Source organism: Sinocyclocheilus grahami, unplaced genomic scaffold (genome assembly GCF_001515645.1).
Source record: "Sinocyclocheilus grahami isolate Dianchi unplaced genomic scaffold, SAMN03320097.WGS_v1.1 scaffold85.1, whole genome shotgun sequence".
NCBI lineage: Eukaryota > Metazoa > Chordata > Actinopteri > Cypriniformes > Cyprinidae > Sinocyclocheilus > Sinocyclocheilus grahami.
Window position 1 is genome coordinate 2,586,169 of NW_015505264.1, and position 15,505 is coordinate 2,601,673.

Sequence of the window (15,505 nt, forward strand, 5' to 3'; positions counted from 1 at the left end):
TGTGAGAGAACATGTAAGCACCTCCAGGTTAACGAGTAAATATGCTCTGCTGGAAACAGTAGTGCTTTTTAAAGAGTGTTATTCATATTTATTATGTCTTTAAACTTAATAATCATACTCATGGATGGAACAAAAGAAGCACTGTTTTTAATTAAACATTTTGGGGGTTGCATAACATTCATGTATTTTGGAAAATGTGTCCGTTGGCTTGGGATTGGAAGGTACTTGGTGTTATGAAGCACCTGGAATGGCATGAGCAAATCATCTTATCATGTGAAAACTATATAGCATATATATGGTTGGACAACAGGTAGAAAATGTAGTTGTACTTTTTGGACCCTGAAATTTACAATTGACTTTTGTTTTAAAGGGGCCCACCAAAACCTGTCAGCTGAAGTTGATGGGAGTAACAGAATAGCTCTTTAAATCAGATTGCAAGAACTGGCCAGCCCCTGAGAAGCACAATACATGGAATACCCCCTAGACTTTGTAAATGGGACCAGATTGCAACCACATGCTAGAAATCAAATACAGTCAGAATTGGTCATGTTTTCTCGAACAAGAACAACGCAACATTACAATAGAACAATACATGAATCTGATTTAAAAATCAGCATGTTCCTGAATTAAAATAAATCAATTCATTAAAATAAAACTGTAAATGGTTTTAAATCCATCTTAAGCTAGAGCTTTGGAACATGGTAGATGGTTTCTAGATGCTGATGCAAGTTGGTCATTAATTCAAGTTCTAGTCCAAGATGTTCTTCCAGTTTAAACCAACTAATAGCCAACTTGCACCAGCTAATCATGGTCAACTTACACAAGATAGAATACAGTCTAATACTTAACAACACAAAGGCTTCAAAGCTCTGTAGGTTTAATTTTGGTGGGCATAAACATAATGCAATTCAATACAATGATGATTGAGAGATGTACAAATGAATTTCTCAAAACTCTGATGTATTTGATATAACACAATTTTTCTAAAAATTATGTTACGTTTAAAGGCTTACTTTACAAAAATCTTCCGATTTCACTGCAAAAAGATTTGATGGGACCTGAACGTGGACATTTTTAGAATTACACTAAAACAGGGGTGCCCAAACTCGGTCCTGGAGGGCCGGTGTCCTGCAGAGTTTAGCTCCAACTTGCCTTAACACACCTGCCGGGAAGTTTCTAGAATGCCTAGTAAGACCTTGATTAGCTGGTTCAAGTGTGTCTAATTGGGGTTGGATCTAAACTCTGCAGGACACCGTCCCTCCAGGACCGAGTTTGGACACCCCTGCACTAAAAGGTCATTTACTTGCTAGGAGTATGAGCTATCAATCAGATGACAGAATACATATTCTTTAGCAAAGTTTATGATGTTTATATAATTAAGGGTCCTTACAAATTCATTTATCATATCTGATAAAATAGGGTCTATAGCAGGGCTGCCCAAACTCGGTCCTGGAGGGCCGGTGTCCTGCAGAGTTTAGCTCCAGCTTGCCTCAACACACCTGCCGGGAAGTTTCTAGAATGCATAGTAAGACCTTGATTAGCTGCTTCAGGTGTGTTTGATTAGGGTTGGAGCTAAACTCTGCAGGACACCGGCCCTCCAGGACTGAGTTTGGGCACCCCTGCTCTATAGGGTATACCGTTCGCTCGAAAATGAAAATTCTATCACAATTTCCTCAGCCTCATGTTGTTTTGCATCCATATGTCTACAATAGAACTCAAACAGAGACTATTCACTTCAAATGTGTTTTTTCCTCAAACACAATAAAAGTGAACAGTGATTAAACTGTCACTCTGTCAAACATCTCCATTTGTGTTCCATGCATGGAATAAGGAAACCCCTAGGGGTTAGGAAAAACTTGAGTGGGAAAAATGATAACAGCATTCAATTTTGAGTGAGATATGCCTTAGATTTTCCAGCAGTACAATCACGATTTTATGAGACGGCGACTAAGCTACATAACTTTTACAAGAAATTCTTACATATTATGATCGCACTGAACAGAAAAGCCAAACCGAAAGAGGCTTTACATTTATATCTTTACAGGAAAGCCAAACCTGCACTTCGTTTCCTTGATAGTCAAGCGCTGCCCCGCCTCCATGTTTTTTCATATAGAGAAGGAATTCTGCCCCAGCTTTTGTCTCGAGCTGCAGTAACACACGCAATGGTCAGCATGACAAGCTCACACACCATGCAATATATCGGACTTCTGCTGCTGGCTGCAATTCTCCTGCAAACAATAGCCGTGGCTGTAACGTTCATATACTTTAGCAACGTCTTATCGACGGTAAGGGCCGTTTAACATAAGCGTTTTTATGCATGTTACCTCAGAACTTGTGCAAAGTTTGCCTGAACGCCTTGTTGTGCATATTGCGACACTGGAAATGCAGTAAATGGAAGATTGTAGAGCGAATGAGTTTTGTTTGAAAGCGTTTCTCGGTTCGTTTGCGGAGGTTTCTGCCTGCATTTTGTTTAGTGGACAGCTGCCAACAGGTCGCTCAGTGGAGCCTGAAGGACAAGTTAAGCAACAGCAGACGACAATCAATGGCAATGCAGTTATTAAAACGTTTCTTTTTTGCAGAAAAAATTCAGCATTTTGTGTATGCAAAATATAACTTTTTATCATTATTATTGTCTAGACATTAGAATGTCTTAATTTGTGTACTGTATGCATGGAAAAGATTGTAGAATTTCATAAAATTATAAAATAGATCGATGATAATGGCATAGATTTGCATTGTATGTATGCAACACATAATTTTTTAAAATTGTGTATGCATACAATGACACGATTTAAGCATTTATCGTTTTATTAAAAATACGCATCTATAATATTATATAATTATTTTAGCGTTGTATGCAAGCAAATATACGATTTTTAACAATAGATTAATTATTAGTAAATACGACATACAGTACAAAATGTCTTACATTTTGCGATTTATGGATGCAAATATGATCAGTCAATCATCATATAATAATGAAATATAATCAATTAGATATGACTTGATTTTGCATTGTATAAAAAGATAACTAAAATTGTATGAAAGTATAATTTCTAAAAGTGTCATAAAATGCACTTTTTTTTTTTTTTTTGCATTTTATGTATACAAACGAGTACATCTAAAGCAATTGTCTTTTGATATTTTGACTGGCATGTAACCTAACGTTACATTTGATTTAAATAGAATAAGTACATGCACTATCATTATGTTTGCTTTTTATGCAAGTAAAAACAATCATTTATATTACATGCACATTTAAAATGCTTAACTAGTACACACAAAGTTGTTGGCCATATTCGTCATAAAATCATACGTGCTAAAACATTATTTTTTCAAATTTACAGATGAAAGAAACCTTCTCCAAGAGCAGCGTGTCGTGTCTGATGCGCGTCAACCTCAGAACGCTGAAGGCTGAGGAACTGAACGCGGCGGAGGGAAAGGACGACCCCTGCTGGCAGGTCACGCAACAGCTCCACTTTCTGATTGAAAAGGTATCCGCTTCAGAGGGGGGTCGTGAATCGTAAAGCTGGCCAGGTTGTAGACAATGAGTCCATTTATCCTTTTTTAATTAATAGAGGAATTTCCTTAATTTTTCCGAGCTTAAATTGAGGAAACCCAATTAGGAGAACTCCCTAGAATCCCTGTGCTGAAGAATTGGTCCGTTCACAACACTCATTGTGAAACCTGAAATGTAATCTTTTTTTAATTATATTTTTTCCTTTCTTGATTTCTTTTTTTACAGTCAATGTCCAGTCGTTACCAAAAAGAAATTTCCTCTGCTGTCAAAGGTATTTCACAGCACATTCATATTTTATTTTATGTGAAGACATAAACTAGGAGTGAACTAACCTTGTGGCTTTTAACAGACGAAGTCTCGCGTGTACTTCCCTCATTGGTGATCCAAGACCAAGACGATTCCCCTCGGCCTAAGATTGCAGCACATGTGACTGGGAGCTATATACCAGAAAAAGATGGAGGTATGTCTTGTTCCTAAATATACATTTTTAAGCTTTGTTTATTAGTTGCTGGAATCATATGCTCTTTTCAGTTTCTGTTTTTGTACTGAATTATTACAACAACAACTCCGAGTTTATCTTTGGGTCATAGTCCACATTCACCATTTAAGTACACTAAGAAATGCAGCCAGACTGGAAAACCACTGTGCTATGCATAAACAGCATTGCGTTCCTGAAAATAAACATTGTTTTAATGTTAGCTTCCCTAAAAGGTAGCCCATAAACCTTTAATGTAGGATGTTTTACTCTTTTAAAAAAAATCTCTGTGGCCATTTGCCTGAAACAAAACGAGTCTTTGAAACAAGCACTCCGTTCTGTTCGTCTGCCAAATGCAGAAACAATGCAGCTTTTCTGTCAAACCCGACCCATAATCCTTCTCTTTGGCTTAACAATGCAGGTCAACCAAACAGGAAAGTCTACGGCCAGAAGATTCAGTCGTGGGAGTCCGAAAAAGGTCTGGCTTTCCTCCAGAACGTGGAGTTAAGTGATGGAGAATTGGTGGTGCCGCAGGCCGGGCTTTATTACATCTACTCCCAAACTTACTTCCGACACACGCTCATCGAGGAAGACAAAAGTGACCGCGAGGAAGAGGATGGGACATCGGGCGAATCAGTTCGGGGGAAACCGATGTTGCAGTATGTTTATAAAAAAGTAAGTTCGTATCCGGTGCCAATTTTGCTAATGAAGAACGCCCGGACGACCTGCTGGTCACGTGACACCGAATACGGCCTGTATTCCATCTACCAAGCGGGGCTTTTTCAGCTTGGAGGAGGCGACAGGGTGTTTGTGACGGTCAGCAACATAAGCACCATCGACATGGACGAGAAGTCAAGCTTCTTCGGAGCGTTTTTGGTCAGCTAGTGATGCACAACTAGAAAACTGAGCTCCTCACGGTTTGTTTTGAGCTCTAAGATGAGCAACAAGACTCGGCTTGCATGGTATTTCTACCTGAGCTTTCTTTGAACGGCCGCCAAGTGCCTTAAAACATTTGGACGTGCCTGCCGAGATGCTCCGTCTCTTGCCAAAAGAGTTCACCTTGATTGATGAGAGCTTTGAAAGGTGCAAATATTTGGCGCTTTTTTACATTCGGTCAACGGATCCGATTGTAAATCAGCTCCTTGGTGAAACGTGTTGGAGTTCAAATCCAGCACGTCTGGCTAGAGGGGCGACTGAAAGCGAGGGGCTTGCCAGGACATTTTGGAAGCGAGTTGTTTGGACACGATGCGTCTGTCCGGGCAGGAAAAAGGAAGGTGTGACTTTAAGCAAGACTTTCTGACCTGTGGAAGAGCTGCAGGCTTTTCCTGTGTGCTTCTGTCCTTTTTGGACTTGTGATTGTATTGCCTTTTTCACATTTTTTTTAGACAAACTGCATATTGGGATGTAGAAATGCGGTTGGAGAGACTTCTAAATCATGCCTTGATTGTATTATTGACATGATTGTCAGTTTAAGCACTATAATTGCGTTTGTATTGCGAGTTATTTTTATATCATAATTCATTCCATAAGCATAAATCTTGTACATTAGCTAAATGTGAAAATCACTGTGACGTAAAATGGTAAATCGTCTTGTACATACTTTTACCAGCGCTGAACATATACTGAGGATTTCTGCATTTTTGGTTTGTTCTTTGTAGTGTTTGTTTTATTATTTTCATAACGTTTATTCTGAAACTGACTTTGTTAAAAGTAACTATGTACGTTATAGTACACGGTGTTCTTTTTTTTTTTTTCTCTCTCTCTTACCAAGACCATAATTCTTCATATTAAATATGTACATTATATCAAATGTTGGTAAAACAATTATTGGGTGATTCATTATACCTTTTTAAGACCATGTAACTATATCACTTCAATATTGTTGTAACAGTCTGAGATGCTGAGTTAAGTTAAAAATGATTTTAAAAAATGTTACAACAATATTAATGTAGTTATATTGTCTTTTAAATATGAATTTATACACACAATGTCTAAACTGTGACAATGTATTAGGTGATTATTCTTATATCTCAAATATTTTCTATCCACTGGAACTTTTACATTTTTTGTATTATGTTTTTTTTTTTATTTAGCACTCAATTTACAGTCAAAAATCTGTTTCTTATTATTATGGCAACATGAATAAAACGTTTTTGTAGAAAAGTTGATTTGATTTACTACACCTATTTTCTATAAACAAAGAGGTTATGAATATGCAAATTGAGGTATACACAGCAAAAGTGCAATTCTTTTTGTCTGTTTTCTGCCCACTTGTGGTAAATGTCCGCAAATACAATTACTGAGCAGAGGTCCAGAACATTACTACACCCCATCGATTTGTTTGATTTCACTATTAAGAACATATTATTCCAGTTAACCATCTAGTGTTCTTTGGAACATGACCAATTAATAGTTATATTTTTAATATCTGATGTTTTAGGTGCAGTATAGATGGTTCAAAGTTACTGTCGACAAAGATGCAACACCGATTGAAAACAAACAATATATATGGATTTTCCCGTGTTAAGCAATAGTGCCTACCTAAGCAATATTTTTCCTGAGCTGGAATATTAATGAAATGCCTCATTAAAATTGTATGCTTATAAATTATGTCAGCCGCTGCAAAGTGATTTTGCACCGGTGAAGAAGAGCTACCGGGATATCCCAGGCCAAAAAAATGCTACCTCCACAAGCTATACACAGCTTCATGTTGGCTTAGTCAGGAAAAACACCATTGCACATGTACAGTTCACTTATGGACAGCCATACAAGTTATGCACTCACATATGGACAACATTTGTTTCATTGCAATGTCTTGTGATTGTAATACACTCTTGCAATTGCTTGCAGCACCCATTGTTTAACATCACATGTCTGAGCAGCTGTGTTTAGCTTATTCCATTTGCATTCAAGTTTAGATATATATATATATAGTCACACTAATTAATACATTTATCATTTAAACAACCTTTCTAAACTTGTCAAAAAGGTTTATAAAATCAACTTCAGAAAAAAACTGAAACAATGCAACTTCTAGGATAAAGTGATTTTTGAAATGAAAGACAAGAGTCATGTTACGATTTTTCTTTTTTTGTGGAAATATGTTACATTTATATTACAGGTATTTAAATGCCCCAAGGGAAAAAAAGAACAGTTTGAGACAGCAAAAACTAGCACAATCAGGACAACAACATAATTTAGACAGAAAACCGTACATACTGCATCTGTGTGACTTGCATCTGTAGAAATGGTATCCAGCTGATGCCCTGGGTGGACCATAATCTATGTTAAGTGAAACCCAATAAATACTGCAAATGTTGTTAATGTAACTTACAAAATATATCATAAAATGTACTTTTTAAATCGAATTCCTTAAGTCTGTGTACAAAAACAGTTTATAAATACAACCAGTCTCTACTGATGCTGTAGGGTACCATTCATTTAACTGGTCTCATCCCCTAACCTACAAACTGAAAATCTTCCACATATGCACATAGCGTGACCCACAATAATGAGGTCAGGTATATCTTGCCAAAGATCATGCCTTATAAATCACTTGTACTTGAATGTAAAAAAAAGAAGACCTTTCCCAAAAGAAACTCTCGACTTACAGTATCTCACCTCACCGCTCCTCCTAAAGGTGTGCAAGAAAACCAAAATGAATAGTACAAATGATTTAAAAGCACGAGCTTCAGCAATAACTAGTTTGATTGATAATGTGAACTGGAACAGAATCACAGTAGCTGCCTTATCGCTGACTCTGCTGGCATCAGCCCCTCGGTACAGTGCCATCACACTGAAAGCAAGCCGGTTTGGAATACAGGGTGATGTTAAAGGAGAATCATCTGGTACTCAGTCAAACCTCATGTCCAATGGTTCATCGAATCCTTTGTCTTCGTGTGGCCCCGTAGCCAAGAAGGAGGCTACAGGTGAGCCAGTCGCCGTGGAGACGTTAAGCATCCCGCCAGCGCCGCTACCGGTGGCGTTCCGCACTGCGATGCTGGTGACGTTGATGCCTAGAGTGAGTCTTGTCTGCTCGAGCGCCTTCTCTGGCACCGCAAAGGCCTCCAGCTTCTTTTCGCCATTGGCCATGTAGGAGTTCTGGCAGCCCCTGCATATGCAGTCCAGACAGGCTTTGCGGTTGGAGTAACAGGGGCATCGCTGTCCACGGCATGTAAGAACACTTGGGTTTTGAGTTGCTCTGCCGCACTTGCAGCCCTTTTTCTCCTGTGCCTTTTTGTACACCACTTTCGTGGGGCTCCCGGGAATGAGGGCGTTAGTCAGAATCCGTTCTTTCGTCTTTTCCTTTGACTTCGGAGTGCCCTGTTTGGACTTAGTGTATGCCTTTTTGGGTCCATGGTTGTCAATGGTCTTTTTGATAGTTTTCACAGGCACCAGTAATGCCTTGCCCACCTTAGAAAGGCCACCACCATTGGGCACCGCCGCCATGTGGGGGATAGTCTGAGTGGGAGATTTAGGTTCACATTTGACTGGAACAGGGGCGGAGGTGCCCAACGTTGGACCGTGGATGAAGGTGGAAATGGGTACGGGATGAATCTTTTCGCTGTCGCTTTCCGACCGCGACCGCTTCCGGGTGGACTGTGGCATTCTGGGCGTCACCGCGGAACAGGATATTCCCAAATGTTGCGGATTCTTTTGGGACATCGGGTGCTGGGGCAAAAGAACCTCCTGCGAGTCTTGCGGGAGAGAGGAGAGCTGCCGAGCAGAGTCGATCGATGCAAATGGTCCATTCAAGTTCGCCGAAGGCTCGAGAGTCGACTGCAATATCGCAGGGCACTCATCCTGGGTGACGTGGTCTGGTTCTAGAGTCCTGAGCACTTCCTCTACACTCAAGAGGAGAGTCCCGCCATCATGTTTAATATCCTCGCCAAAGCCACAAATGTCCATGGTGCTGGTACAAAGGTCCTCGCCAGCAGCTGCCACCGCCTCGCACACAGGGATCTCATTTGTGAAACTCTCTTGTTTCACTGCATCACCCCCGCTTTCCACCGAGTCTGAAACACTGGCCTCTAGTGAAGGTAAACTCGCGGTCAACTCCTCCACATTGGTTAACCCATTGCAGTCCTGGAGACCGTTCACCCCTAGAGGACTGAGGTCTTGCTCCTTGATCTCTGTCGATGGGGACTGGCCCTCATCGGGGAGCGTTTCTGAGGTCGAGGGTGAAGGGGACTGGTTTGTAAAGCTCGGGGAGAGTGACTCCTCCCTCTGTCTGTTGTCCAATGAGAGGCCCTCATTCAACAGCGCCAAGATGTCTGGGGACCCTCCCACAGTACTTGAAATGTGCTGGGCGAGAGGAGAGTCTGCGATGTACTCGCAGAGCTTTCTGTAGCAGTCCACCAAGATGCACAGCTGCTTATTCTCTTCAAACTGCTCGTAGTCTTTACACCAGCTGCACGAGGGTTTCATCATCATCTTTTTACCTTTACATGATTTACAGACATAGTGCTGGCACGATGAGTTGGTAGGAGCGATTGGATCTTGTAGCAAATTGCCTAAATAAATAAAGAAACCATGTTTAGGCCATGAAACAACAGAATAGGTATTATAACAACACATCTACATGCTAATTATGCAAAGAGCAGCCTAAATAGGCAGCTTGGATGCTGTACCTTTGAAATTATAATTCTAATCACAGTTTTGTGGCTCATGAGCAAAGCAATACAAGCACTACATTGTATCTAAACAAGACATGGTTCTGTAACATTCAATAGAAGCCCCGCATATGTGCTGACGTTAAAGGGTCATGTGATCTTGCATGCTGTCGCTCATATTACATCCTCAGCATATGGTTAGCAGGGATCTCAAATGCATTGTGTTTATAAACCCATGAACATTATTGTAAGCATGCAATGCTTAATATAAATATTAAGCAATTACTGTTGTGTTTACAAAATATGCATGGGTTATCAACAGCTATATTAGAAAAAAGTGAGATTAGCAACGAATTGCCAACTCATTCAAAACACAAAGCATTACAGCAAACAGGGTTCCCACACCTATTGACCAATCAATTTATTACTTGCAATCAAAGTGCATTTCTAGATAATTATACATTTTTATAATTATGATGATCATGCAAAATGATGATGATTTGCATTACTGGAAAATGATTAAATAATTATTTATATTTTATATTAACATATTTAATACTTCTTTGTTATAGAACCCCAGTGAATATATATATATAATATGAATGAAATGAATATATATATATATATATATATATATATATACATACACACACACACACACACACAATTATAAATAAATATATAATTATTATATATACTATATTTATATGAACATTTTTAATATTTCCACCGAAACACTGTAAAGACGTAATCTGGGTTAACTGGTCAATTTGTCTCAAGCTACCGGTTTTATCTGAATGAGCAAGCAAGCTATTACTATTCCACCGCCATGCATCTATAAACACAGAGCCTGTATGCACAGCTGTGTGTCTAAATGCCCAGGCTCCAGTTGTCATTGTAGGTCAGGAATTTGTGGACTGAATGGGGGTGTGTCATGGTCGTTGGATGTCTGAGAGCAGCTCTAAGCGTGCAGTGATCAAGCAGAAGTGATCATGCAAGCATGCAGTGATGAAGCAGAATAAACGGGCTCTCACCACACACAAGGCAGGCGAGAGACTGTCTGAAAAAAGGCAAGAGCTTATAGATTTCCGCCAAAGCCTGGGGGTCCCCGGGATCGCCCTGCAGCACCGACCGACAAGCTGACACGTAGAGAGTGGTCGCATTCACCGGGTTCATCTCAGCAGTGTCGTGCTAGACAGATCCAGTTCGGGGAGGAAAAAAAAGAGAAGGAGCGACAGTACAAGGCTTCAGTCCCGCCGGCAGCCCACGGATCATCAATGTCGATGAACCTGAGCGTGCAAATCCGTCGAGTGTGAAATGCAAGGGAGATTTCAGCAGATATGCTTGTCTTTACATCGCATGCATTAAAACCACTCCATCTTAACGTTTGCCCCTCTTCCACGGCACGAAATACGGCCAGATCATCATCGTCATCATCATCGGATAAAAGCACATCCACGTTGATCCGATTGAAAACACATTCAGCGATGCATTTGCACAATTTCTTTTAATTCAACAACACACTGGTGGCGCTCTTCACCCCACCGGGCCTCAAATTGCCACCAAATTCAAACAGAGAGCACAGACTACCTCCTCGTCTTGTCCTGTATGAACGCAGTCCTTATTTGCAGTGCTATTGCATAGGTTTATTTATTATTTTTGTCGTGCATATACGTGATCAGCCTCAGATCATCATAGCGGCAGCACACAAGCATCGTCACTCTGTTATTGTCCGCCGCTCTTCACGGCGCTGCCGCCGCTGCAAACACAGAAAACAGGCCGCTTCTTGTGCACCCAGTCTTCCAGTGCGTTAGGCTGCCAGATATTCACCGTGCATGCTGGCGAAGTAATTTCAGCTCGGGTGTAACAAAGCGCCGTGAGTTAGCTGCCCGTTTGATGTCAGTGTGAGCTGCGCCTCAGGAACAAAAACAGGCCGCTTCGCTGCTTTTTAGGATTTATCCTGCCGTTTTCCTTTCGTTTGGGTGCGTCGTACGTGTTACGCGAATTTAATATCCACACCATGTGCACAAATTATTCTTTGGAGAAAAACGTATGGGTATATATTCAGTAGCGATATTGAAATGTATGTGTATTTGAAAAGGCTTCTCCCCTCCCTTCCTCTCCGCATTAGAACAAGGAGGGGGCGCTGCTGTCCACCTCTCGCGAGAACAAAGAACGGCTATGGAGAGAGACGCTTCCGGGATAGTCTCGCGATACTTTTCCCGGCTTGGGAGGCTGTTGTGTTTAACTCGCGAGAAGAGACCGCAAACTAGTGTGGGCGACTGGTTCCCTTGGTTACATAAACGTTACGATGTGGGGCGTGGTCCCCAAAAAACGCAGGAATAAACATAACAAACAGTATGTAAAACATCATACATTATTAAAATAGCAGTCAAATTACATTAAAGATAAATAAATAAATCGATCAATTATTTCCCCATCCATTTTCTCTGAATTGTAAGGCTTACACAAAGACACTATTACAGTTTTTCAGAATTGCTAAAACACTAAACCCCAATCTCTGAACCAAATTCTCACTAGCTTAAACCAATTTGTCGAATAAAGCACTCTTTCTGCCAAACTTTAAAGGGGTCATATGATGCTTTTTTTTAAAGATCATTATTTTGTGTATTTGGTGTAACGGAATATGTTGACATGCTTTAGTGTTCAAAAAACACATTCTTTTCAAATACTGTACATTATTGTAGGTCCTCTATGCCCCGCCTCTCTCAAATGCTTAGTTTTCTACAAAGTCCCTCCTTCCGGCAAGCGCAGTCTGCTCTGATTGGCCAGCTGACCCAGTGCATTGTGATTGGCCGAACACCACAAGCACTCGTCGCCCCTTACCATAATCGCGAGCTTCATCTTTCAAAATAAATGTAAAGACAGAGCCCGAAAGGGGAACAGAGTCTCGTGACAGACACAGTGATGAAACTGGTATGTGTTTTGTATTGCCAAAGCAATTGCAGCTGGACTGCTTACAAATAGTACACATGTATTAACAGAAAGAAAAAGAATAATAGTAATAATATAGAGAAAGTATTAAGCATGTAGTGCAAAATGAATGGAAGTATATAAACTAGAAATAAAAATAAAATAAGCTCTCTCTCTCTCACACACACACACACGATGCGCAAAACTCCACATTTGAACAGTCAATAGCAAATACTTAAACTAATAACAAAACAGTAGCTGATTCAGAAGCGCCAGATTGTCATAGCAAAGTCAGAATTACCTCCTCTCCTAGGTTCACGAAACAGTCGTCCATAAAATGCATTGCTGTTCTGTTGTAAGTGATCTTAAAGATTCCTAAATGCATCTACTTCTGGAAGGCCAAATAAAGTGCTTTTGCTTTCGCCTAGAAACACACAGCGTCTCCCTGACATGCTGCTTCAACACTAACTGCGGTTACTGAAACCACGCCTTCTTTCTTTGCGTGAACATTTGGGCGGCATTATGCTAATATTTCCACATAGTGAGGTAGATATGTGGGGGCGTGTTAGAACGAGCCGTTTTAGGGGGGCATGGCAGAGTCTTAACTTTTATAAAGAATATCTCTTTGGTTTTGAGACTTTAGTCTTTGCAACTTCAGGGATCTTATCTATGCACAATCAGCTTGTAACACTCCAAAGAGAAAGGAAAACTTGAAATCGCATCATATGACCCCTTTAAATACGTTCAGGCAGTTAGGCTGTATTTGCAAATCTCATGCACTCTTTTTGCAAAACTCTAAACACATTCTCATTCACTTAAACACTTATCACTGTGATGCATTTGTGCTGCAAAATGCTAAACACAAGCGGCAAAGGTTAAACACAACTAAAGCACAGTTGTCATCATTTACACACGATGATTCAAAATTGTTCACACTTGTTTCTAATGATGTGATCAAACCAACTGTACAAAATTTGAGCCAGTTCAGAGTGCACAAGTGGCACAGGTGACTGAATGATGATTTGAACAATAGATGGACACAATCTGAGAAGGAGAGGAGGAAGAGTACATGTAAGAAGTGGAGGATGAGGAGAGAAACAGTAAGGTTTACTGTAAAGAGTGTTATCAAGGCTGGATCTGTCAGATCAGAGGGTTTTTTCTCTCTGTCTAGCAAAAAAAGATAACATTACTTGTGATGTGGACAAAGTCCTCAGGCCAGACTCAAGCACAAAGACATGATGCAGAGACAGAATGAACCCTGATTTTACAATTGCACAACTTACAGTATTTGAGTGTACTGTAACATGCTATTCATTTAGAGTTTTATTTGACCTTTGCAGTTGGACTGCAATATTTTTGCAGTATCCAAGTGCTGAATATATACAAACATTCCGTACTATTTCATATTCAGCACAATACTATTCTTGCAGAACATACAGTTGGCCTATACAATATATTCACCTTACTCAGTTGCAATTACTATACATTTTTACAGAATTACAAAATAGTTTACTCAATACAATATACTTTTTTCTGTAATGCTCTGGATGCTGTTCTCCATTTTTCTCTGTAATGTCTAATGATTGCTCTGTAGTGTTGATTTCATTGACTTGTGTGTGTGTGTGTGTGATCTGAGAGCACCTTTTGATTTTGAGTGCAAGTGAAATGGTTTTGCAGTGATTGTTTGAGTTTGATGGAAGAGTCAGAGGTTTGGTAAATTTAGTTTGAGTATTTGGATTTGCGCTTAAGGTTTTGAGGAAATGAGTGATGGTTTCAAGAAATGTGTTTTAGCAATTCAGAAAAACTGTAATTACTCTCTATATCCATCTATCCATCTTTTAATAACTGTCTGAATCCAGAAAACATGTCATTTCAACAGCGCCATCTAATGCGTGCAGCAATTAATACTAAGCTATGAATAAAAATCTTTTCTTTCTGCATAGCATACTTTTCAGAATACATTCCGATTTCTCCTGCTTCAGATGGTTATTACAATAGATTTAGACAGGCCGAATTAACCGAACTTTATAGTTTTTAATATGAATATTTATATATTATATGACATTAGTATATTTAAATCTATCAAATATTCTATATTATTTTAATATGAAATAAAATAGCATAGTGTTGCATTGAAAACTAGTAATATCTCCATCTTTGAATTCAGTTTGATTATGTTGGCTGGAAGCCTGTTTCCCAATAAAACCAATGTTTGTTGACTCGATCCTTACTCTGTTCCTTTACTATGTCTCAGAGACTTCTCTTCATATTTTGAGGATCTTGAGAATGTTCTTTTTACGTAGACATGCCTCACAGAATGTTAATACCAAACTGAGAATAATCCAGACAAATCTTGTATGTAGCAACAATTAACGTGTATTAGAAACAAGGTAGGATTCACAAAGTTCTTTTGAAAATACTTGACAATATTTTTAAATACTTTTATTTAAACTTTTTTTTTTTTTTTTTTTTTTTTTTTAAAAAGCAAAGTTTGAACAGTGAAAAGGTTAAAATAAATGACAATCCCACTGTTTGATCGGAGTCTCGAAACAGAACTGTATCTAAAAGCACCGGTCTAAACAAGGGTTCTGACATCGCTCTTCATCAAAACCTGCTCTGTGGATTTTCAGATGGACCTAAAAGCCCAATAAACCACCAATACATGTTCACAGCAATAAAGTATTATGTGAAAGCTACAATGTTTCCACAAACGCACAGTAAAAAGGTAAATCACTGAGCAGACTCTAAACAGAGGAGGTAAACATGTCTTAAAAATGAGAACAAACAAGTTCTTCAACAAAAGGTTCATATAAAACACATGACCAGTGTCTGAAGTAATGAATACTTCTGTGTACTTCCTTAGTTTTAAAAAGAACAAAAGTGGGCGTAGCTTTTATTAATCTGATGAATCAAGTAATCTAACACCAAATTCAAGCCATAATACATTTTTAAGGCCAATAGTAC

At 39.4% G+C, this 15,505-nt stretch overlaps 2 protein-coding genes across 2 annotated transcripts; one reads left to right on the forward strand and one right to left on the reverse strand.

Moving 5' to 3' along the window:
* Positions 1–2,034: 2,034 nt before the first annotated feature.
* Positions 2,035–5,788, forward strand: LOC107586812 (tumor necrosis factor ligand superfamily member 10-like). The gene is made up of 5 exons (XM_016274346.1): positions 2,035–2,285; positions 3,348–3,494; positions 3,746–3,791; positions 3,870–3,980; positions 4,417–5,788. Exons 1-5 carry the CDS (start codon positions 2,163–2,165, stop codon positions 4,878–4,880), a joined length of 891 nt encoding a protein of 296 aa, XP_016129832.1. The 5' UTR covers positions 2,035–2,162; the 3' UTR covers positions 4,881–5,788.
* A 1,370-nt stretch (positions 5,789–7,158) lies between these two features.
* Positions 7,159–11,753, reverse strand: LOC107586758 (E3 ubiquitin-protein ligase MSL2-like). The gene is made up of 2 exons (XM_016274274.1): positions 10,642–11,753; positions 7,159–9,508 (listed from the first exon to the last, which is right to left on the reverse strand). The coding sequence occupies exons 1-2, from the start codon at positions 10,781–10,783 to the stop codon at positions 7,848–7,850; spliced, it is 1,803 nt and encodes a 600-aa protein (XP_016129760.1). The 5' UTR covers positions 10,784–11,753; the 3' UTR covers positions 7,159–7,847.
* Between the last annotated feature and the right edge of the window lie 3,752 nt (positions 11,754–15,505).